Source organism: Rhopilema esculentum, chromosome 16 (assembly GCF_057945365.1).
Source record: "Rhopilema esculentum isolate cy_ngs chromosome 16, ASM5794536v1, whole genome shotgun sequence".
NCBI classification, from domain to species: Eukaryota; Metazoa; Cnidaria; class Scyphozoa; order Rhizostomeae; family Rhizostomatidae; genus Rhopilema; species Rhopilema esculentum.
Genome location: NC_142830.1, coordinates 3,031,682 through 3,057,752, shown reverse-complemented (window position 1 = coordinate 3,057,752; position 26,071 = coordinate 3,031,682). Strand labels below are relative to the sequence as shown.

The following is a 26,071-nucleotide window of genomic DNA, read 5'->3' as shown; positions in this document are numbered from 1 at the left end:
CCGGATCACATGTTTTCAATATTCGCGTATTTAGAATTAAATAGCACATTTTGAAGCGTGTTGTACTGTAGGCTACGCGAAAAACACCCTTCATCGACCAGTTCCCCTAGCTTTGTGCCAGCATCTATAACTCCTTAAAACAGTCTTACTCTGTTTAAAACAGACATAAATATGTTATTAATATACAAGACATAAAGATTGTTGGGTAAAATCAAAATTTGTTTCTGATAGATATTATAAGTCATAACATAACATCGATAAATTCTTATGCTTTGCACTTCGGTGCTGAAATTTATTTGGAATTTCGTTCTCATATGTTATTCGTTTTCATTTTGTAAATTTTTACCCTTATTTATATCCCTTATTTATACGTATGGTCTTTCAGAGTTAGGTTTTTATCAATTTCATTTGAAATTTCATAGATGTTACAGTTATTGAAATTTTTTCTGTGTGCCCTCTACTCTTTCAAAATTGAAATTTGTAAATGATAAATGATTTTTGCATCCATCTTGATTTAAAATTCTTGCTTCAAGTTGCGAGGAACTTTCCCTTTTCGAAATTTTCTTCACGGATGATATACTCCTAATGAATATTCTTTTACTGGACTAGAATATAAAAAACAATTATCACTTAAATTTCCCCTTAAAAGGGACTCTTGAATTTTTAATTCTTGTATTTAGTCAAAGTACTATTCGTAATTCTTCCAATTTGCATCTTTCGTAAAAAAAACTACATCATGTATAATTCTTGCAAAAAGTCTCCAATCAACATTGTTTTTAAAGGAGATTAGTTATTTTTGCATCTTACAACTGGAAGCTGTTTATTTTTCGAAAAAAAAAATTTCAAAGGAATTTTTGCAGAAAATCTAGCTTTTCATAAATTATGCATCGAATGTGTTGCTGTATCGAAAGTTGGTTATCATATTTTCAGCAATGCCGTTTGTTAGACAAAATTCTGGTGAGTTAATATGGGTATCTTTATTGCTTTAGAGCTCTTACCTAAGATCTGCCTCTATCCTTCATTTTGAGATTGTACCAGTGTTGTTATGGTACTTTTCGGACCATCCCTATTAATTAACCGTTTACGAGGCGCAGTTAATACTAGCTCTTTAAACTATAAAAGCTCTCTTTCTGTTTTAAGGTTTTCGCAAGGCAAATGCCAGGTTAATTACTTCAAATGCAATCAAACTGTCTTTCTATCTTAAATACTAGGCGCAGACACTAACTGCCACTCAGCTCGATGTATTTTCACTTTTCAGGAGCCGATTGGACATGCAACTTTCCAGTAAGTGCTCAGAACTTTTAGCATTTTACGTGCTCTAGATGTTGCCAACGATCTAGAACTGATGAAGCTTTTTGATGATGTTTGCTCTTTTTTTCTTTTCACTTAGTTGATGCATGAAGCTGAAGACAGCTATGGCTAAGGTTTTCATAAATTAATCCCTTTGCCAGGAAGGGGGACGTTTGGAGGTGCCTTGGTGAACCATAAGCTGGAAGCGCATCTTCTATTTCAAAATTTTCTTGAGAAAATCATATATAAATACCTTTTTATGCATAATAATTTGACACTTAGGCTCAAGATTTAATTACAGGTTGGCAAAATATGCCCTCTTGCCGTGTGGTCGTTTTAGCTGCCCATAGTATAACTCACGCTTCCACTATCTAATTACGTATGTTTCAGACGACCCAAGAATCCGCTACATATGTAGGTCTTCTTGATCAAATGATCATGCCCTCTTCACATCTCGCTTGATATAATGCTCCCACCTGCTTGGTATTGCTGGTTCAAATATGGCCTCCTTCAATTTTTATATAGAACCACATACCGTAAACTGTCAGTGAGTAATCACAAATAAGGTAACATTTGTTGAATCTGAGAGATGCAGCGATAAGCCTAGGAAATATGGACTTCAAAACATTGCAGAACACGCGAACATGGTTTGAAGATGAAAAGATGATATCATATCAAAATTTACAGCTTGTAGAAGAGGTGGATTCAAAATGGCAAAAGTAAAATGATTTGCTCAAAATACTTTGTAAGTACAAGCTCGTTATTTTAGGCCCACTTTTCACACTAAGCAATTACAATGCATCTGCTGTTGGTACAAAGGAAACCTTTAAATGGTATTTGTGTCTGCACAAACGAAGCAGTAACTACTTTTCTGAAGCAGTTTTAATTTATATTAAACTCGGTTGGGAGACGAAGATTTAGAAATAGCCATTAAAAGCAAATTTCCCTTTAGCATATATGCAAAACATTTCTTATTCTTTATGAATAAATTCGTTCTTGCCAAATAGGAAAGTATTTTCCAGTTGGTTTCTCTTCGTGCTTTTTTGTAGATAAAGAGGCATTTCATAGAAAATTTCGCATTGCTTACTTTGGACGGGATAGAATGGCTTTTTATTTCATGTTTTGGTATAATATATGAATTCGTGCGGCTGAAATGGCTTTCATAATATATTTATCATTTTCGTAGAATTAAGCTGAAAGTTTCTCTAAGCTTTGCAAAATAAGCATTTAAACTTCTCAATGAAATTAACCAAATAGTCATCATGATTGAGGCTTGATAAGTTTGAAATAGCTAGCAATAAAGACAGACAATAAATAGTTTGCAATCAGTATCCTTCCCTTTGATCTTACAGTTCTTTCATGGAAAAAGGATACCAGTCCTCCCTTGTTGTTAATGACAACCTGAGTTAGAAATAGCAACTACATTAACGTCAATGATTGCCAATATGTATGTTTAATGTACATTTCTAAATTTCTTGCACAATTTAAGAATTCAACATGAACTTGCCCAGACTCATTGCCTTTAGATACCTAAAAACTACTAATATACTATCGGCGTTAGTGAATGTAGGCTCATAAATGTCTGCATTAAAAAAACAACCTACCTGTAAGAACTCAGGACTGTCGCTAGCTGTTGTGCTGAAGGAGGGGGGGATGTCTAGGTCGCATTTGCCAAAAACGTGGACATGCTTTATTTGCCAAAACTTTTTAAAATTGGTCAACGAAGCAACTATAAATGGAAAAAGCTCGTTGCTTTTTAAATTGATTTTTTAAGAAATTGTCACACTCGACGGGCCTCCCATTGCTACTGTCCTGTGAATAATATTTTATAGGACAACATATAATTTCTAGTTTATTTGATTTTTCAGCGAAATTTTACCAAGACACTGGTAGCTGTGTGTATTCTAATGCTTGGAGTCAATTTTCTTCAACATTATCAGTTCACTAATAGAATCATTCGAAAGAAATCAAGTACCAAGCAAGCAAACAATTGGTCAACTACAGCCAGAGGTATGCAAGCTCCTGAATGTCTTAGACAATTAATATAAGTAAACATCAATATATCTATCCCATCCCAGGATGCACTGTGAGTTCAACGACAAAGGTTCTCTTACCTAACGTTCTTCAATCTATTACTTCAGTAGTAGGCTAGGGACTAACTCAAATCGCCAGTAGAATGCAAAAGATGGCTTGACCTTCCATAAGGGTTATCTTATCTCCTAGCTATTAAAGACCAGATGCATTCTCTCGCCACTATAAACCTGCTCTAACTGCTCACGTTTGTTCGAAAATTTTAAAATCATTAGGTAAGCAAGTTGGTCTTCATATTCTGGTGTTTTGGAAACTTTATACTTCTCTATTGGATAATTTTAATATGTGATGGGTTAGCGGTTGCTGGTTTGTCAAACTTTCGAATGTCAGACGAACAGTAGTTTAGTATGTTATGTTTCCGCCTAGCCTTGCTATTTTCAAATTCATGTTGCTGTAAAGATTAGAAAGCTGTGCCTTCTTACCAAAGCAGGCTGCATTTGCTTAGCTAGAATCTTTTAGGAAAGAAAGTAAAGCTAATGTTTTGAAGCACACCTCCTTTGGTACCAAGTAAAGCTTCTTTTTGAAAACCTACCTAGCTTTAAACTTAGATACACAAGAAGAATTTTATAAAGAATTTTAAAGAGATGTCCACTTGTTTTCGGCTACAGTTACTGGTTTAAAAATTTTAGTAGAGATCCCTAGGTAGCTGTAATATGTACACACATAATGGGTGGGATTTGATTTGCCCAATAGGTTACCCCATTATAATTTCTGATACCACATTTCTTACGTTAATTTCTTAATTTTCACTATAATTCCTTACGCTAATCGCACTTGAAATTAAAATTGCTCATTTTGTTGCTCCTTTCCAGCAGTTCCAAGAAAGAACGACATCCAATATATTACCTTTGGAAATGAACTTTTAAGCGAGGTTAAGAAGAAGAAGCTGAACTGCGAGTATCCGTTTATAGGCAAAAACCTTTCAAAATCAGAGGATGAAAACGTCAAATGCAAGTTGGTTCCTCCCTCTGAGGAGGATTGTGATGCCGCACAGCGCTCGTATGGTGATATGCCCAGAGACAGAACTTGCCACGAAGGACGAGATAACAGATTCGCTGACATCTGTCGTTTTGCGAACGACTCTTTTCGCTTATCATCAGATGTGAACTTACGCTTACAATGTGATCCCTCCGTCTGCAAAAACAGTCCAGTCTATGTAGGTGGAATACATCCTTCACTGGGGATACTCTCTGATATGGAACAATGGGCAGTTGCACGGGGGAAAAATGAACTTGTAACGACTTTGAATACTATCATAAAGGATTTGATTTCTAGAGGAATCGATTTCGTTTTCATTGGTTGTAAACCGGACAAGAAGATGATCAAGCAAGTTCTTGTATTGCCGCCTTTACTGAAACTAGATGATAATCGGAAAAACCGTCGTGAATCGTCGGTATACGCTAATATCAACATTCTTGTTCTCGATTCGGTGTCACGTGAACATTTCTTCCGCAGGCTGCCCGATACTGCGAAAAACCTGAAACAGATAAACAGAGACCCAGCCACCAATGCAAGTGTTCTCGATTTTGAACTTTTCCAAAGTCTGGCTCCACGAACGTTCCCGAACATTCGTGCATTGTTTAGCGGCGTTGTCGACAAAGATACTGATGATGACGAGCATACATATGATATCGGGAATTTATTCGGAGAATTCATAGCTCATGGCTACCAGACAATGCTGCAAGAGGACAGCTGTTGGTTCGACTCCTGGGGAGCAATTATCACTGATAATGTTCACGACCTCACGCCACTAACGACAACGGAAAGGTTCCTTGACCGTTGGACTGCTCTCAATAAACGTCTTCGAATGATGCAAGTCAACAGTTTTGGCCTAACACATCTTACATGTGAGGTCCTTCTTAGATACGGTGTTACAAACCAATTCAACGATCCGCAAAAGGTTTGCTACAACGGCAAGCTGCTCACAACCTACTTTTTGGATTATGTCAAGAGTCATTTTCTGCCGTTCGATAGGCAGAAGTTGCTTAAACCGTTGCTTCTTTACACTCATTTAAATACTGGGCATGAAAAGTCAGGGAAGAGGATTGCAAAAAGTGATCCTGAACTATCAGACTTTGTTACACATGCTGCAAAACAGGATAACACAATCACTTTAATCATGTCGGACCATGGGCCTAAAACAACACGGTTTGCCAGGGACAACGACCGTGGACGCTACGAGTTAGCGCACAGTTTCCTTTTCATGATAATACCAGATAAAATCCGCACAGCACTTGGTAAGCAGTACAGTGCTCTTGTTACTAACCAGAAGCGCCTAATTACACCGAAGGATCTTCATTTTACGTTAACAGGACTGTTGCAGGGCCACAATGAGGGTCTGCTGCGACCTATCGATCCAAAACGAGGTTGCGAGGACCTTCCAATGTATTCGTTTACTCACTGCCTTTGTTCTGGGTGGGTGATCAGGCTACCGGATGCGGAAAGGTCCGTGGCCTGGATTGCTGAGTTTGGTCTTGGGTACCTCAACAATTTAATACAAAAAATGTTTACAAAGGAAGCACCGAACAGGACTGGGGGCTATGGAAACTGTGAGAGGCTGATTGGCCTTCGCTTTATCAACATAAAAACAAGGAAAGACGGCAACCAGATGGTTTATAATTTTGACATCGTCGTTTATCGCTACAGAGGTGCAGAAATGTTCGAGTTCGCGATTTCTGAAAAAATAAATGCCAGGAACTCTGACGAGCTTTTAAAAGTTCTTCAATGGCGTCGAGTAAGCATTTTTCAGCATTTTCGGAAATGTTTGGATACCGGCGTACTTCCAGATCTCTGCATTTGTCGTCCAGAGAGCTCCGGATTGAACCCGGGCCGGGACCTGACGCAGCTGTTGTCTAGTAAATTCTACAGTGTTAGAACCATAGCTGCGTATCTGGACTCTAGATGTCTAATATTGCTTACGAGGACAAGGTCGAAATCTCACAGGGCTTACGAGGTTACGAATGTTTGCGTTGACAGGTCATACTCGTTTCGATTCGATCTTACTCGAAACGCACTTGAACCTAATTTTCTACAAATTGCCGGTAAACTGCCGATGAACGTAACAGTATATCCTTGGACGACACACTTCTTAACTTCAATATCTCTGAGAAATTATGACGACGCTGATATCACAAAAGCAGGAAAGATAGAACTTATAAAGTACTTCATCATCCAATGAGATGAGTCTGCAAACAGCAAAAATCCGCGTGTAAGAGCCTAAGGATTTAAAAACCTTCGGGCAGAAATTTGCTTTTTTAATACTAAAAATATAAGAACCTGTTAACCCAAACAATTTCTAACAGGTTTTTATATGTGGGGTTTAACCATTTAGGTGACAGAAAATTGAATCGTTAAAATTAAACTCAAAATGCACAAGGTATACTTAATGTGAAACAATTATTGCTACTTTTTTATAAATAGTCCTGTATCATTTATCACTTGTTGATGGGCTTGCAACTTTGGTACACTAATAAATATTTAGAATGCAGAACCGACCAGATTTAATGCTATTTTCTGATAATCATCAACAATATATACTCTGTAGACATTAAGAACCTAACTAAGAACCTTGCTAGCCTAAACTTTCAATAAGTGTCCCCTAAAACAAGAACCTGTTTTGCCAAACTCTGAAAAAAGAAGGTTCTTAAACGTGAGTTTTTACTGTATTGTAAATTCGGTGTGATAACAACAACAACACAGACAGCTTGTTGTTCTGTTGTATCATTGTTGTCGTCCAAATTGTCTCTTTTCACTTTAAGAATACACGGTGGCATGCACCTGATACAAGAAATAAATGGCGTCGTATAGAAGAAAACCCTATTTTTACAACGCGAAGTTAAATTAAGGAGATTAATTAAGGAGACTAATTAAGAAAGTAACTCCTTTGGCATAAAACAATAAACTCCCTGTTTCGCTAGCTTTTAATTTTAAATAAAATTCTAGTCTTTCATTTTGTTTTGCGGTTCTGTAGATATAATTTTAACGATTGTTGATACCAGTCGTATCAACATTGTATTGTTGAAGTTAAATTACCGTTTTAAGAGGGGATGAGGTGCAGGGGAAGTTTGCTTTTATGGTTTAGAACAAACAAGCCTGACAGCCATAAAGGTTTTCCTATTTCTGAATATTTACTCTTGCCAGTCAGCATTCTTCAAATCTAGTCATAAGATGGCAAAAACACATAAGGCTATAGGAAGAAGCCCTTTATATTTAGCCTCTTTCAGAGGTTGCCTCAAAACAATATAGCCTCATTTGTAAAGAATCAAAATGAAGACAGGGGACGGACAGGAGTGCCGCTGATGGTGTAGGATTTATTCCTTAAACCAGACTATTTCTACATATGTGTTAATGAAAAAGTCCAGAAAAATCAGAGGCTAATAGAATGTTTGCCAGCATTTGTTTGTCCCCTTTTTGTTCTCCTGTTTGTCTATTTTACGGTTTTCTAGCTTATTGTTGACAAGCTCGATTCTGTGCAAAAACACGATACAAAGGTTCATTTTTTTAAGAGCTATGAAAATAAAAATTCTCTGGAAAATCGAATGGTGGCTGCAAAAGTAAGAATTTCACCAGTAATACCAGAAATAGGATAATCATGACACGATGTTTCGATTTAGTTGCTTTTGTTTATATCCGTAGCAAAGTTTAAAGTATGTAAAAACTCTTTTAGTACCTTGATAAACAAATAATGGGTAATTATTGTAAAGTTTGGACTAATTGCTTTCATTTTATATACTTTCCTATTTGATATTAGCTACGTTTGATATAGGAAGAAAATGAAGTATGGTGTATCTATTGACAAAAAGAATTAGCAGACTGTATTTTATTTCTCGCTCTAAAATTGCTCGTATTTTTTAAAGTATGTGTAGCTAAATTATTTTTTTCTTTTTTTTACAATTTGTTGTTTTCTTTGCCATCTGCTTGATATTCTTTTTAATTATCAGATTGATCATGAGCTCTTTTCTTTCTTCAAGTATAATTAATCTTAATAGCAACATTCAACTGCCTAAAATACCATAATTTTTTTTCAAATTTCATGTAGGAGGAAAATCGTTTTATCTAAAGCAAAGGATACTCCAATCATTTCAAAACTAGCTAGAAATTAGGCTCTGCCTACATGTAATAGCAATCTCAAATCTGAATACTTTTTTTATTAATAATACCAAGATGTCAGCAAAAGATATCTATCTCGGGTAGAAGGGCCAGCCCTCCTCGCGTAATCAGGCCCTTGGAGTGCAAGAGATTCAAATTATGAACAGGCTTATTAAAGCCTCGTCGCAAAGCCTCAATGAACTCATTTTTTTATAAGAAACAAAGGTCGATATTGAGTACTCCAGTTCTTTAATGTTCTAGAAATTTCAATACTCATTGATTCTTAAGAGTTTTTTAATTATGATGTCAAAAATGATGTATGAAATGTTCGTGTCCTTTTTTATCACGTCAATTTTGCTTTGATTCGGTAAAAAATATTTTTGGTAGACAGTAGTATCTACTTATCCTTATCTTATTTTCCTTTTTATCTTATAGCTATGAAGCGAACTGTAAACTGGGCATTTCAAATTCCAATCTTTTACAGGCTCCAAAAGGGTGTGAAACCAAAATCTAACCTTTAAATTATTAAAAATCTGGGATCCACTTTTTTTTATTTTGTTCAAAATTTCAACCATTCCTACAAGATCTGTTCAATAACATTTTTAATTGTTTTGCCACATTTGCTGGAAGAAAAATAGCATCTAGTGAAACAGGGACAAGAAAAAAAGATCGTCTGGTGGCCCCTTTTCTATATGAGTGATTAGAAATTCGGTTTTTTCATCATGTGAGAACTGTTTTCCCATGAGGGCATGCAGCATGGCTATAATAATCCAATAATTTCGATTGTGAAGGAAAATATTTTCAATAACACTCTCTCCTCGAATGCCTAGGTCCGAGATCAGTTGAAGTCAGAAACCAAATTAACGAAAGAATCCCGCAGACGTTTTGTCCGCCTTTTGTAAAGGATCATCTGAAATTACAGACGAAACAAACGTTTTCATGGTATTTAATGGTTAACTAACCAACTGTGAAACCAAGGAATTCATAAAGCCCTTTGTTTATACGGCATAAAAGATATCTGACGAAGCACAGGCATTTTAACAACCGAGAAATTGCAGACAAAATTGGAAGAACGAAGAAACAACAAGAAATTGTGAGAAAAAATTAGCAATTCTGCTTTGTCAACATGACAATTATCGTAATGACCAGATTTACCGAAGGTATTTTGACTTGAGAAGCTGCAGAAATTTAAGGTAAAATAATGGCAGAAAAGAAGATGCCATGGGTAATATCACGTGATTGCAATCGATTAGAACTGTGGACTGGGCCATGTGGAAGATTTGATGCAGTCGATGGCGCGGAAAACAAGTACATCAAGCATGTCTCCCTTATTATTTGTAAACGCTATGGGCGTCTGACAATGGAGGACTGTTCGATGGAAGATTGCAGTAAGGAGAAAAATGGCAGTATCAAGGACAGCGACGAGAGGGATACAGATTGTGAGCAGGACGAGGTAGGTTTAAATAATATCTACCTACCACGTGCACAAGACTGTTTATAGTTAGGCTCGCCTACTTCTGTGTAACCAGACACTTGTTTTGTCATTTGGATTAAAATGTGGGTCAAATGAGTTTTTTGGATAAGTTTGCTCTGCTTTTTCTGATTTTATATCACTTGTGTGTAAAAAACGATTAGACATCCTTTGTGTCTAGTCACAATTCGTTCGTGTTGTTGGCTCCAACGATTCGCTCGGCTGATCGGCAAAAATTCAAAGCGGAAAATTATCTGTGGAGGTTATCATCAGTTTGCTTGTAGCCAAGAAAGAGGGTTCAAAAGTGATAAAAATCTTTGACTCTTTCGAGAATTTGACAATCTTCGTTCCAAACGCATGGTCTATTTTTGGCTAAAATTCAATTTTTCGCCATATTCAATAAAACAATTCGGCGTTTCATTGATAAATATTTGGGTTTTTGTACTGTTGTGAAACTGAATTGTGTTTTTGATATTTTTCATCTCTACCCTAAAGAAGTTCAACTCTCTGTGTATGAATTCTGTAATTTAGCCTGTGGTAGTATAACCACCAATAATTTGTGGTATAATTAATTTGATTTAAAATTTTTTTAAAAAAGCCTCAAAAAATCTTCAGATTTTTCGCATAAAATCATTTCAATTATCAAAAATCTTTTCCAGCCTCGATATTTCAGCGTATATTTTTTTATGTTTTCAAGAGAACATAGTGAAAAGAGATTCAATGCCATTATGACTATGAGGAAAGTGAAATAAGAATTCATGCGTTTATAACAAAAAAAAAGAATGCTCTCAATCATAGCATTTTAAAGAAAGCGAAAATGTTTAAAATATGCGATGTGAAGCTGAGCAAAACTCTTATATTAATGTTCATAAAAATAGGAAACTTCTGAGCCTGGACATTCTGATCAGCATAATTTTTTATTTAAAAGGTGCACTTTGTCAACACTTGAAAATTATGCTCCCAATGGAAATACTATGGGGGCAACGGATATTTGTTGGATAAGTTCCGATTCTCCGTTTTGTCGAAATTCAAAATTAAATGTGGAAGGCGAAGGGAACCGGAACGCCATAAACTTGTGTCATTGAAAAGAGTTTGAGATGGAACTGGGCTGACGAAGGGATCAAATTCATTTTGAAACGCAAGGTTCAGTTAAAAAATCAGGGTATTGTATAAAACGCTACTTTTCTGGACCTTTAAGGCAGTGGTTTTGCAGTGGAAGAAGCTTGCAAGGGCGAAGCCAAAGGGGGCAGAAGGGCCAGATGAGCCATCGCCAACGCACTTCTTAAAAAGATATACATTAACAACAAACATTTTCGTCAGATAAATTTTCGGCGGATAAACCTCGTCGAAAAAAATTTCGGACAACTTTTCAGGATTTCGTCGTGACAAAGTTTCGTCTCGGATTTTTAATACAAAGATAACAACATATTACCAAAATCTTCAGGGGCAAAACTATGTACTAAATCCCAAAGGTACCGACTTTGTGAAGACTTGGGCTTGAGCACCCGCTCGGATTTTGGCTCATACCGCCCCCCCCCCCCCCAGGCAGCATATCAGAAAAACCAAATTAATGCAGTTATTTATTCAGTTTATGCAAAGGCAGGGCCAACAGAGATGCTTTTAGCATTCAAAGAGTCTCTACCCTATATGTAAATGGTATGACAGTTTTTGTAGAAGTGTGAATATAAGTATAAGATTCGGAAAGCATAAGACCATCTCCAACAGGAAATGTTGGTCTGGAAAGATTGCTTCCTGTTGAGTTCAAAATTTTTGGGTTGAAAAATGCAAATACCTTGAACGATTGAAAGAAATAGTACAGTTGAGTATAAAAACAGAGGTGGAATCTTTTGAAACGGGCGACAAAAGACAGTTAGAACAGGTAGCCAGGGTAGTAAGATGGGGGGGGGGCAAAGCGCGTCAATCAAGGGAAAACTGGATTCCACACCCTTTAAAACGCCAGAAAACGCCCTTTTTTGAATATAATTTTTGCCATGGGGGGGGGGGGGGGCACCCCTCTTGCCTCCCTCTCGCTACGCAACTAAGAACTATTTTTATTGAACAATGGTGATGACGAAGTTAGTTCAAGAACCGACAATGAAGATGGTGATTATGATGCCGACGGTAAAGATAATTATGGAGACGTTGTAAATGAGGAAAAGGCGTATTTGACATTGAAAAGATAAAAAGGATACATCGATTCTATTCCTAACCTCATGTAAGTGTGTTTTTATTGGAATTTTCAAAAATCTTAAATGCAAAAAGTTTCGTCGTGACAAAATTTCGTCTCATTTTGAATTTCGTCGAAGAAAATTTCGTCAAAATGTTTGTTCGAAATTTTGTCACGACACAATTTTTTGTAGTTAATGTAATTGCTGATTACCAAACATTTAATGTTCTATATATATTCACTCAATTTTAATGTTTGGAGAATTGCCACTGGCTTTTAAAAATTTGTCATCTACTTGAAGTGAGTTGAATTTCTAAACCCCTTGAACGTTGGTCTATTGTAATTTGATAATTTCGAAGTTGAGTGAATGTCAAATATTGTCATTGCTAGTCACTGTTTCATTCAAGTGCACAAAAGTTTATATACAAACAACGCCAAACGTCCAAGTTTTGGCGGTCCTACGTTACAACAACGCCGAACAAGGACTACCACACTTATCTTGAATTTTACGGTTTGAGCGACAACGATTTTTTGCTGGTAAGGTCTTTGTTTTGGTAAGGTTTTTTTGTTGGCTTAAAAGAACGTGTTTTTTGAAGTTGATGAGAAAAATTTTAAGGAACAGACGGCCTGACAGATTGTGTATTTTAAATAGGTGTCCTTATAATTGGCCCATTCGGTTCACAGCCAAAAACTAGCAACGATTACTAAGTTAGGGTGCAGTTGAAGGATGATTTTATTGCTATTAACGATTTTATGATTTTATTGTTTGATTAGGGCAAACACCTGGTTGTATTCTAGGCTTTCACTATGCTTGTAAATCATGTTCAGTCCATCGAGAATATACTTGAGCAATACATATTGTTGCTTGATCGACCAAGAAATTACCCAAAAGTTTTGTGCATATCGTTTTCTTGATTTTCAGTGAACAGTAGCCACATTTAAAGTGGTATTTTGGCGCTATTATTCATTTATCTTTTGAAATTGGATTCGTTTTACTTTCCGAAATGTTTAGATTTGCCATATCAATTTAAAACTAAATCATATCAGTGCCCTTTGATAATAAATTAAATAGCAATTATTAAGGGTCAAAGTTTGCAAAAAACTCGACTCTAAAAGAGCAATCCACTACTTCTTTCCAAGAGACATTTTGATTTGCTCCTTAACCTTTGCCCGCGGTTGTGGTTTCTGTGATTGCGCTTTGCCCGCGGGGCATGTTTGCCCGCCTTTTGCATCTCCCTGGACACTTCGGATTCCTAACAGCCAAACTTCACACTTCTTCGATGTGTTTACCCTAATTAACTTCCAAAACGATCACTAGACTGCAATTAACGCAAATCGAAGCCATTAAAGCATAAAATGAGCGATTCAGAGACAGAAAGACAGCGAAAATTAAAGGCTGGCAGAGCGAAGGTAAAGGGATTTGTGTAGCAAACTTTATAATGTTTAATGTGGCCTAATTTAGATAACGTCGGCGTTTTGAGTACCTAGTTGTCTAAAGTATCTTTCTAAGTTGTATTTAAAATGTTTATCTAGAATCAACCTTTTTGACTGTTGCTGCGTGAATGGGATGTGACATTAATGGATAATAGTTTTTTGCTCGATTCATTCCAAAGGTACATAAATTTGTTCGATTATAGTGACGTTCGATAAGTTTATTGCTTGAATTTCAAGAATTGTGAGAAAATATACAAAGCAATAATGCTCAAAAAACCTTGAATAAAAAACCATTTTTGATCAAACAAACTGTTGTATCTTGATGGAAGTTTTTTTGGTTGGTACCTGCAAGAAATCATTGTTATAATTACCTGTCTATTTACAATTTTTGTACTATTATCGATAGATCTTTTATTATCATGGATGTCATTAAGTCAGAAAGAAAAAACTTAAAGCACCTTAAACAGAACAAGACTTTCAAAAGCTCTCTCTTATCAACAAAATATATGTGAATAAATGTATAATCAAATGACAGTATGTTTTATACCCAAATTCTCCCATGCTTCATCATTTTATTCCATTATTTCTTAATCATTAGAAAAAGTTGCAAAAACGAAACATGATAAGATTCTACTAGCATGATTATTTACATCAGTTATGAAAACCATTGAAACAAATATATGACAGGGAGTTAACAATCATGACTACCCCAAGGTCATTACTCAAGAACACAAAACTAAATTATAACAAATACAGAATTAGAAACGTTACTGGGAATACTAGATCCAGTTACTGTTGACTGCTGACTGCTTCTGGAACCCATCCATGCTCATTCTATGTTCTGTACAGTATTGTGCCTTTTTTCCCCTTTCTCTGTGTCTGGCGTGGATGTATTTTGTAGTTTTTGTATTAGTTGATTGTCATATATTTCGATTGTTTTTTGTATATGATTATCTGGTGTAACAAGTTATCAAATCATAGTAGTTGATGCCTTGAAAAGCACAAGTAAGTGCTGCCAAATCCACTGGCCTAAAATCCATCATCACACATATCTATACAGTTTTTACAGCATTTTGGCTATGTTGATTACTTTGATATTTGATCTTTTATTTGGTTAAAATGAAAGCTGATGATCATCAATTTTGAAAATTTGACATTTTTGAGACAAGCATAGTTTTGATTTAAAAACATTTAGCAAACTTTGATATATTTTAAAATAGTATGTTTATCAAATGAAATGCACACATACTCATGATTTCATTCTTACAAATCTCTAGATAGACTCCCTTTGTAAATACTTAAGATTAATCAAGTTAAAAAGTCATAGATAAGTACAAGGTTTTTAGCAAAGAATAGAAAGACTTGGAGAAATACAGTTACAATTACTTTTGAAGACAAAACATATATTTTTTCATTACATGGACAATGTAGGCCTGGAGAAAAATAAAGGTTTTTAAGTGATTTATGTGGTTGCTTAATTGCAAGCTATTGATTCCAAATATTCTGCCATCATTGCATTTTGTGTATATTGTACAGGCCTTTTCGGTTGATGTGAGCGATCACTCGCGATCGCGTCAGCACTGGCACAAACCCAACCACTCAAGCGTTCTATCACTCACACAAAATGGTAAATTGGGAGGGATGAATGTCTCATCAATCAAGACATTTCTAGTTATCTTTTGTGACCCAAGCAAGTGACATAGACAATACAAAGCGGGTATATCAAGACAAAGGAAATATTAAGCTGACTAAACCACATCTCAACAAAAAAATGCATTAGTATTTGAATTACAATAGCACTTAGGACATTTTCTGGGCAGCTAGACTGTAAAGTATATTTTCTGTGGGGGGAACGCCAGAACAATAATTTTGAAATTTGTGGATAAGAAACGTTTCCCGCAAAACCGTGCGCGGAATTTGAAGCAAAGGCTTTCAAAGAGACCTTGAATTTTTTGTTTTTCGTGTTATCAGAAATCAGATTTTTTATTGGTGGAATATTCGTGAGGAACATAACCAGATAAATAAATATTGTGCGCGGAATCTATGGCAACATTATGCGATCATCCGGCAATGACGTCTATATGACCTTCATGATATATATAAAGTTTATAAACGAAGCACATTTGTATTGGGTATTTATTCTTTCTTGGAGTGCATTTAAGGTCATTATCACAGTTTGTTTTCATTTGATGTTACCTCAAACGAAAGGGTACCTTAAAAGATCATTGCTATCACTACCAGAGTGATTGCTCGCGCAAGAGAAATATCGCGAGCGATCAGCCACTCGCGTGGGTTACATCTTACGAAAAGGCCTGATTGTAATCATGATTTTGTTAGAAAATTGTGTTTTGTGCACCCATTTGCTTGATGGCCATAAGCATCATTTTTGGTGTGCAATTCTCATTAAATATGTACTATATTTTGCGGTGTATAGGACGCATTCTTACATAAGAGGCACCCTAAATTCCATGTTTGAATTCTGAAAAAAAAATTTTACCATGTCTTACCGTGTATAAGAAAAGAAGCATCTCCTTTACTCTATAACGCTCACAACATTTTCAGAGAATTTCAGAGCTTTTACTAAATTTCTGGTAAAAGTGCAATTATTCGAATAAAGAGAACAGTTCAAATATGATAATATTTTGTCTATATATAACACTTTGCCTTCATAAGGAATTGATAGGATAGTCAATGTTACTATATTAAGATGCCCCCTCAAACAGAGCCAATTATAATAAATAAATTGGTGCATCTTATACATTGTAAAATACGGTAATATTTTTTTTTGGTTTATGAAAATTATTATTCAGAATTGCAGGATTTGTCAAGTATTTGATAAATGCCTTTTCTGAAAAGACACCTTTTGTATTTTACACCTGTTGAATTCTGTAATTTCATGCAAGCTTTCATCTTTCTGCCCTTTAATTCAAAAAGGTTTTGATAAGCAACCAGTTGTTTCTGCAAATATAGTTTTGGAATATCATTTCATATCTATAAAATTTGTAGTTAAAAAGTCTTGAAATGTTGACTTTGATTTTCTTTAGATACAGATCTATAGATATGGATAATTTTCTGGCATTTAAAGGCATGGAGTCATCGTGAATGGACCTTCTTAAAGGGGCTAAATGCTGTATTTTCATGTGGTATTGGCATTTGTTGTTGACAACTTGCTTTTGACGGAAAATGCAAACTTAGCAACTTCATGTGATCAGTGTCAGGGTGTCAGGGCCACCAATAGCATTGCAGCACCAGAATCACAATTCAGTAGATTTGGGTTCATTTAGGTATACCCTTTCCTTTACCATGACTCAATGTCTTTAAAGGATATGTTGGGCAAATGTTGGATTTAGCTTGATATTTTTTTGGACAAGCAGATAACAACCTAATCTTCTATTTTTACATAACCAGTAAAGAGTTTCAATTTCTTCAAGCTCATGGAGTTTAAGCAAATGAAAAAAAGGAAGAAGAAAGAAGAAGCTGCTGCCACCTCTGTGACCTCTGGAAATCAAAGCCAAAATAATAGCCAATCAGGAAGCCAGCCTGTAGCAAAGGAAGTACAAAGGACTGTTGGTTCACAAATGAGCAGTCCCAGAGCAGCATCTGGAGCACATAGTGGTGATGATTTTGGAGATCAAAACACAGAGAATGATGCAGCATCAATAAGCAGTGCTGGAAATTCACTTCCAGTTTCACCAATCCCTCATGAGGTAGGAATGTTATTCTTTCTGACATCTGTCTTGCTATCTGCATCAGAAATTGTCCCTAAATGGACTAATTGCTTCAAAGTCTATTCAGGACATGTTATTCTTTGCTACAAAAATCAATACTGTTAAAAAATTTATTCAAATAAGTTGATATTGCTTTATCTAACAGTCAAAGATTTTTGAATATTAATAAAAGCGTATGGTGCCTTATTTTGCCTTACTAAATGAAAATACTGTTTGCTTACTGGGAAGAATATTGAAATAAAAACGATTTTAATTCATAATTTGTCTGCTTCTTTGTTTCTTTGAACGTCCACTGTCTACACTCGTGAATCAGGACCATTCTATCACCATAACATCTACTAGTTTTTAAAATATGTACATTAGATTCCATGCACAGTGTTGCTAAATGTAAAGAGTTTTGCTTTTTCGTGTTTGTGGTACCTCGGCCATTCTTTTTTTGTTGGAAAAAGAAGTGGAAGGGTAAAAAACAAAGGGTTTAGACATGTTATCATTAGCTTTCCTTCTGTTTCAAGGTCACTTTTCTTTGTCCCACACTATATTAATTGATAATATAAAACAACTTTATGCTTGCTTAAAGCAATCAAATTTTAGACAAATTATTTTCTGCAGGGTGATTTAATCACAAGCAGAGATGAAACCTGTTGTTTGATGTTCTTCAACTCGCAAAATGTTTATACAAATATATTATGTATTGTCCATTTTACCATAGTTCGCGTTTCGTATGCAAATTATTGTTATTTTATCTCATCGATTTAATTGCAGATGCAGCTGAGGGTAATATTTTCTCAAAAAAGCCAATTCGCGAACCACTCCCTGTTCCCCGTTAGACAATTGGCTTCATTGTTTGGGTATCATCATTCCCGTCTTTATTCCAATATTTCTGTATTGTTTTATATGTGAAAAATGAAGTATGTAAGTCAACTATATTGGTACATAGTCTAATTTCGTTAAGTCAGCCCTTCAAGGGGATAAGGAAATGGTCCAACATAACGAATGTCCGACTTTTCATAGCTTCACAGGTACAATCTGATGAACGAGGTACGATTATCCGAGGTCCAATTTTATACTTTAATAAGGTAGGAATATCCAAAATGTGAATCGAACATCAGGCCGACTTTATGAAGTCTAAGGTACCGGGGGTACACCTAAATAGGATTGATTGGGTTGTTCTAACGCCATTATTCCAAATAGTACTTATTATTTTTTTACACCGATGCTATTTCAGGGTGGAGACAATAGCTACACAAGTGACAGTGAATACACAAGTGCAGAGGAATCATACACATATTCAGAGGTACGTTATCAACACAGAAATAAGCATCTAGTTATTAGTCTTTATTCTCCATGACAGCTCGTCTAGGCTTTCTTCATACTTAGTGAAGTTCTAAGATCAGAGCAGTTAATACTAATTGCATTTTATTTTACACAAGGGCAATTATACATTGTGATTTATTTTGTATGGAATTTTGCATGGTTTGGAAAAATCACAAAACTCCCCGTAATCCTTTACTGAGTTTCTTCAAAAAACAAAACTGACAACACAAAGTAGCCATTTCGAAGTAAAATAAGAGAAAGTTACTAAAGTGTATTTTAACCTACACCATAGTTATCACGACCCTAAATCCACAAACTGTTTCTAAAGGTTCCTTTTGCAGAACGCTAGATTTGAGTATGTTTGTTGTTTTTTACATTACCAATTTTTGAAAAGCATAAATTACGTGTACTATGTTGTTAGCCAATTCTTTAAAACAGTCATCTTATTTCAGTTGGTTGAGATGAAAAATTCGTTTTCTTTGACGTCACCATTCTAAATTATATTGAGTTAGATATTGTACTATGAAAGTTTTTAAAAGTTTATTCATAGAGTATTTTTATAAAAAAGGGGATGACGATATACTTTTGAAAATCTGTTTGAAGGATGGAGTTGATAGCCTGGTGGTTGCCAATCTGGAGAGAAATGAACTCAAAAGTAGAGTGGTCGAGTTGGAAGAAAATCTGCGTGGGAAGCAGTCTGTTATAAAAGACCTGAACAAGGAAAATTATGAATTAAGAGCGAAACTTCATACTTTTCAGTCTGGTAGCAGGCAAGAATCAAGTCCTTCTCCCGTTTTGCGTAAGGAACTTGAAAGTTTACAGGAAACACTAAATGAGAACCAAAAAAGACTTGAAGATATCAATAAAGAAAATCATGAGATGAGAGCAAAGCTAGCTCACACGGGCCACGATGACAGGTCATCATCATCAAAGATGGAAGAATTAAACCTTTCTCTTGAAAGCAAGCAACAAATGTTAGAGGCGCTGAATTTTCAGAATGAGGAATTGATTAAGGAGAATAATAAGCTGAAATCACGGTTGAGAGATCAATCACCAGATAACAGTCAATCTGATTCGCAAGTGGAAAGTCTGCGGGAAAGTTTGCACGCCAAACACACCGTGCTATCGGAACTGAACAAACAGAATCAAGAATTAAGAGAGAAAATTCATGAGCTATCGCAATCAGGAGCCTCAGATAGTCAGATGCAAAGCTTCAGGAGGAAAATTGCAGATCTTCAAAGCGAATTAGGATTAAAAGATGATGAGATAGAGAGACTGAAAGCAATCGAAATCAGTTTTATGCAGACGAAAGAAGTTGTTAAAGAGTTAACGCTGCATTCAAACCAGGCAAAAGAGGATCTCAAAAATGCCGAAAAGCGACGCAAAGAGATTGAAGATGATAATACACAGAAAGAAAAGGAGCTTTTACAGAAATGTTCAGCGACTATTCTTGAGCTTGAGAAGGTTCAAGCTGAGTATCACAACATAGTGGCACTAAATAATGACCATTTAATGAAGGTATGGCTCATCCCATATCTGTTTTAATCTTTAGGCTCCATTTCATCATATTCTTGTAAGTCTAAGATAGGCTTACAAAAAGGCTTCGGAATAATTTGGAATCAAGAAAGATTAGAATCACCAAAACATTTAGAGGAACTATGAATAAGATTCATGCATTAATGTTTCTTTTTCAAACGACCTCCATTGCATTGCCACTGACTGCTTAATGGTTGGCTTTGGGTCGCATTAGGTCCTCATTTAGTCTAGCTGTATTGATTGTATTGGTGAGCCCTGATTTGGCGCAAAACCCATCTTCTGCCGACTAACTAAGGTGGCCAGGGGCGGCTGGGAGTAAATTTTTTTTGGTATTACTTTTTCAAACGTATGGAAGATGCATGAAAAAGGAAAATTAACAATTTCTTTATGAAGGAATTTTGAGCCTCCTCAGCTGGAGGGGTATAGGGGTTTTACAACACTCCCCCCCCCCAAATTTGGCCTAGCCATACGTTGGGGAAATATGCATATCTTCAATTGACTCTAAACAACAAACAAAAAGTCACTAAAAGACATAAATTGGTCGGGTATACACATTTTTGCAAGCAACTAAGAATCTGAGCGAATGCTGAAAGTTTTAAGTTAATTGGCAATTTTAGTGCTGTATCTTCTAGAAAATAAATGCAGATACTTCCTTGCTCGCATATCAAAAAGAAATCTATGAAGAGCCTGGTTTCCTGTTGGTCTTTTTAAACAAACTGGAGGGCTGTAACATTTGTCAGAAGGGCTTGCGAGCGGTGATTAGTCGTGAAAAATATTTGGCGGCCACTTCCTCTGAGCCACCATGTGGGCCCGTTATTAGAATCGCGATTGTAATAACGGAAACCGCTGCGTGAAAGCCCTCTGAACACATTCAAGGTTCAGTTCAGTTCATCATTCATTTTAAATGCCTTTACATAAGCAACTTGCAACATTTTGAATAGCTACAGTTTACAAATGTACACATAAATTTGAAAGGATGCAGGCTAAAAATTTATTATAGAAAAATACATGATGAGATATATCTGGCACGGCCTTTCAGTTCGAGACGTTGCTAGTGAGTTAATTCCACCCGTTTCAAAATAATAACACTTTGAACACCCAGACGATGGTCATTCACTTGATCTTCCACAACACGATTCATTTTGAAACAGCTAACTTACAAGCAAAATCATAAAACAGCACTGGCAAAAGGTAAATGGCCGCGTTATTAGAATCCCAGAAGTAATAACGGGGCTGCTAGGCTCCTTTATTTCAAGGACCAAGAACAATTGAATTTTACGTCATCGGTGAGTCCCGTGACAAAGACTTTGCTGTTTCCGTTATTAGAAACGCGAAAGTAATAATGAGACCGGGAGCCTCGAACTAGTTTTGAACGATTTGAAATACCATTGAAAAACATAATAGGCTTCCTGTGGTTAAGGATTAGCAGGTAATTATCATCCCCTTCAGATGAATAGAGGACAGATACCATATTATTTCTACGTCATTGGTTGTGTCTAGCAGACGAATGCATCAAACTGATAAAGACTTTGGAAAAAGTGTTATTACAGTAATAACGGTAATAACACTGCCCGCCGCCCCTGAAGGTGGCAATGGTTTTCTTACTCCATTAGAATAGAAATTATCATTAAATCACAAAATGAAATTTAGGCCAGTTCTTTAGAAATATGGATGAGCATCAAGGTTGTTTACTTTTGTACTTACAAAGCTCAGTAACTTCCTACAGTATCTTAGTAAATTGTTTGAATTTTACAAGGATTTCCTTAAGGCAGAATATTTTAAATCAGGGAAGCCCCGCACAAGGAATTGGCAAAAATCATTGGAAGTAAATGTTGCTTAAATCGATTGTAAAGTAAATGTTCCTCTTTGCATTTCTAGATAAACATCTTAGAAAGCGAGATCGGCAGACTTGATGCAAAATTGAATGAAAAGGAGAAAAAAATTGCCGAGGTAGATACTCAAGTTTCTTTGGCAATTGGTGAACGAGACGCTGTGCAGTTAGAGACCAGGGCGCAAGTGGAGGATTTTGAAGAGAGAATCAAAGTGATGCAGGAACAACTACTGCAGGTTGAAAGTGCTGTTAATTTTTGTTTTGTCGTTTGAATATTTACTCTTCCAAACGGTAACTCAGACTAGCAGTCAAATACAGATTGTTCTTATCCATAAATCATTCTTGTGTCATTCATCAATTCTGCTCTTTCATAAGCAATCAAATGTTGCCATGGCGATAACCAGTGAGCAAATGCATAGCTTTCTTAATTTGTATGTTGCTGTTGTAAGACGGCTCCGATGCCTTTTTTAATTCCGTAAAATCTTTCTCTTGACAATTTCTTTTTTAATGTGAAATATTGTCATAAGATCATGGCAAGCGAACCAGCCTTAATTCCAGTAGCCACATGTCCTATATATAGTGACCAAATATATGTCTTTATTTGTAGAAAGTTGCTTTTTGGCTTGAAATTTTTAGGTAGGGCAAAATGGCATCTCTACCGTTTATTGATTAATTGAACTATTTTCAACTTTATGGCCATAATTCTATTTTAAAGCAAGATAATGGGTTAATGATTTATTTTTAACAGAATGGAACGACACTTCGAGAGTACGAGTCTGAAATATCCAAGGCCACTGCAGAATTAGCATCCACAAAAGTCTTGGTGCAAGAATCGGAAAAAGCTCTTGAGAAGAAGGACCAAGATATTAAAATGTTAGAGATGAAGGTAGAAGCAACAAATAGCGAGGATAGTCGATTTAACAATGATCGGAAGATTTACCTTGATGAGATTGAAACGCTAAAGGAAAAAGTAGAAGAAAGTCAAAGCAGGATGAAGGGGTTGAGTGATGAACTGAGAGAGAAGCAAGCACACTACAGCGCTGTGTTATCACAGAAGGAAGATGAGATACAAAGGCTGGAGAGAGAAAGGACTGAAACAGAACAGCTAAGAGCCAAGGATGTAGATAATTTGCAGTCTCATTATGATTTAGCTTTGCAAGAACAAATGCAGGTGAGCATAAGAAACCTGGAAGATGAAATTCGAAAACTTGAAGCGAAAAAAGTAGAAGACATACAGGGCATGGAAAAAGACTTTGAAGCCAAGTTAGTCGAAATGAAAGCTGGTTTGGATAAGGCTAAACATGAGGAGATACTTCGTGTGCGTGATGAAATAGAAGCCGAACAGAAGGTCCAATTGGAGGCAGTACAGAAACAGGTTACGGAGGCGATTGTGCAGCAAGGAGCTGAGGAAACTAGAAAAATACTGGAAGACAGTGAATATAAAATAACTCAGTTAGATCAGCAGCTGGCATTAAAAGAGACACAAATAGACGAATTTAAAGCCAAGATTGATATACTTGAAACTGCATTTGCAGATAAGGAAGAAGAATTAGACACTTTTAAAGAAAAAGCCCGAATTGGAAAACTCGAGATTGAGGGACTTAATGAAGAGTTGATGAATCGACTTAAAGAATCTGAACTGAAGATTACTGATTTAGAGAGTATACTTGGCGAGAAGGAATTAAAGATTGAAGAAGATATGAGAGTTATTGATATTTTGAGTGTGGAAAAAACAGAACTCGCTGCTGAAAAAGAGAAAGATTTGAAATACACAAAAGAGGAATATGAAGAAAAAATGAAAATAAAGGAAACGGAAATCATGAATTTGAAAAACTCAGCTGAGAAAGAAAAGGTTGAGTTTTTACAGTTCATTGGTGAAGTTGAAGTTGTGAAAAAGCAATTGAGTGAGGCGATTGCAAACGAAAACAGATTGAAGGAGAATGTATCTTCTTTGGAGAATGATAAAAATGAGCTTCAAGAGCATTTGCTAAAAGTCAAAGATGAACGAAATGATTTTGAGCAATTAGTTGAAAAGTTTGAAAATGAGAATAAGAAGCTTAAAGAAACGGTTGACCAAATTGAAATGGAGAAAACGTCTTTTATTGCAGAATCTGAATTGGAAGTGGGACTTTTGAAAGAGAGAATGGAGGTAATGAAAAGTGAAAATAACAACGAAATGATGGAAAAGTTCAACCAAACCTTCGAGAAATTGAGACAAGAAAAGGATGAACATATAAAAAACCTGAAAGATGAGATGATGCACAGTAGAGAAAGTAGCGAGAAATACGTGCAGAAATTGAAGTCAGACTTTGAATGTGATATGAAACACGTTGAAGATGAGAATCAAAGTTTGAAAATTCGACTTAAGGAAATCAAGGAGGTGAGGGATAGAGACAAAGTATCGCATGAAAGCGGTCTGGAACGGGAAATGGAAGCATTGGAGGAGAAGCACAGAAGAGAGCTTGCTGAAGTAAAGGCAGCGTTTGAAAAGAAATCCGAGGAAGATCATCTGAGTCTTAAGGAGAATCAGTGGCAATATCTTAAAAGGTTTGAAGCAGAGAGAGATGCAGAAATGAAACGTTTTGCAGAAGATTTTGAAAGACGAAAAGAAGAAGAGGTTGAGCTTTTGAAGCATCAACTGGAAGAAGAAAAGCACAAGGAAGTACACGATGTTGTATGTAATATGACGAAAGAACAAAAAGATGCCACCTCACAGATAAAAGATGAAATGGAGAGACAGTTAAAGAGAGTTCAGGAAGAAAGGGATGCAGAATTGCGTAGCATTCAGCAGGAGTATCTGTCCTTTAAGGAAATGAAGAAGCTTGAAATGGAAGAAATGTTGGCAACTCAGATCGCAAAGTATCAGGAAGAGCAAGAGGCGCTTCAGAAGAAACTAAGCAAGGCCGAAAGTCGCTTGCGGAAGACTAGCAACGAGAAAGAAGAATTGGTAAAGCAGTTAGGCAATAGGTCCCGTGAAGATACTGAAGATATGCAGAGAAAGTTGAAGGAGGCGGAAGATCGTTTAGATACGCTGCTTCGTGACAAAGAAGAATTGGAAAAGCAAATCAGCGTTAGAGATAAGAGTGTTGCAGAAGAAGAAGTTGTTGCGAGAGAAACCGATACGAGTTTGAAATCTGAAAAACCATTCGAAGTCGAAGTGCCGTTGCAAGCTCTATTAGAAGATTTAAGGTCAGAGATTCTCAATTTGAGCATGGATGAAACACAAAGCTTTGGAAAGAGAAATAAAAGTGAAAAATTGAGTGAAGATAAATCAGGAGAAGAGTTTGAATCTTCTTTAGATCGTGAACTGAGTGAAATTACGCGGTTATGTAAAGGTCAGATTGTCGATCTAGCGTATAAGTTGAAGGAAACCAGGGCTAAGTATGAAAATAGTGAAAAAACACGCAATGATATTTCAGATATGAACCAGACACTGAAAGAAGAACTTGCTAATCTCAAAGCGCTGTTAAAGAATAACGAAGAAGAACTGAATAGAAGTTACGAAGTTAATGAAGATCTGAAAGGAACTGCTAGTATATTGCAAGCTGAAGTAGACAGGCTGGCTATAGCTGGGGAAGAGGGTGGGTTTGATGCAACTGATGGCAAAGACAGTAGCCTCCTTAGCACAGATATTGAGTTTATGAACAACAGATTGGCTGAAATCTCAAATGAAGTAGAGTTAAAATGGAAGCAGAAAGAAGAACTAGATCGGTCTCTTATGGATGTCAAGTCTGAGATCAGTTTTTTGAGGGAAGAGAAAAGAAGGAGAGAGCCAGTGATTGAAGAAGATGTTTCCGTTGTTAGTATGCAACATGAAGAAGTAGCAATTGTACCTGAATTCTTAGAAGAGCTTTATACTACTCCTCTTGAGGAGGTTGATGGCCCCGAGAATGAGCAGAGGGTGAGTGTTAAAATCTAGCCTACCCGAGAATTTATTTGGATTTTTTGAGTCAGTTATGATTGATCTAAATTGTCAAGTGGCTAGAAAAATTACCGTTTTGTATCAGGGGCGGATACTTGGTCAAATATTGGGAGGGCATGCCTACTGTTTTGATAAGATGACGTAACATCTTCCAATTGTTTTAGAACAAAAGACCATTTTCCTTCAAATTATCTTAGGG

General features: G+C 36.1%; 2 protein-coding genes across 6 annotated transcripts in view; both read left to right on the top strand.

Annotated features, from left to right (window-relative positions):
* Window positions 1-666: 666 nt before the first annotated feature.
* LOC135682292 (uncharacterized) lies at window positions 667-8,801 on the top strand. Of its 2 annotated transcripts, none has more exons than XM_065197119.2 (3): window positions 667-2,035; window positions 3,159-3,300; window positions 4,197-8,801. In XM_065197119.2, the coding sequence occupies exons 1-3, from the start codon at window positions 2,015-2,017 to the stop codon at window positions 6,557-6,559; spliced, it is 2,526 nt and encodes an 841-aa protein (XP_065053191.2). In that variant the 5' UTR covers window positions 667-2,014; the 3' UTR covers window positions 6,560-8,801. The 2 variants fall into 2 exon arrangements, with proteins under 2 accessions (XP_065053191.2, XP_065053190.2); XM_065197118.2 differs by having other exon boundaries at window positions 4,194-8,800.
* Window positions 8,802-9,386: 585 nt separating this feature from the next.
* Window positions 9,387-26,071, top strand: part of LOC135682440 (uncharacterized) — a 67,111-nt gene continuing 50,426 nt past the window's right edge. Inside the window, exons 1-6 of one of the 4 annotated variants that reach the window (XM_065197326.2) lie at window positions 9,387-9,922; window positions 16,973-17,248; window positions 18,495-18,563; window positions 19,187-20,101; window positions 21,998-22,186; window positions 22,699-25,851. In XM_065197326.2, the coding sequence (XP_065053398.2) occupies window positions 9,671-9,922; window positions 16,973-17,248; window positions 18,495-18,563; window positions 19,187-20,101; window positions 21,998-22,186; window positions 22,699-25,851 (4,854 nt within the window). In that variant the 5' untranslated portion in view covers window positions 9,387-9,670. Of the gene's footprint in view, window positions 9,923-12,276; window positions 12,645-12,664; window positions 13,518-16,972; window positions 17,249-18,494; window positions 18,564-19,186; window positions 20,102-21,997; window positions 22,187-22,698; window positions 25,852-26,071 lie in introns of those variants that run through there. The other 3 variants (XM_065197327.2, XM_065197329.2, XM_065197328.2) reach the window with 3 other exon arrangements.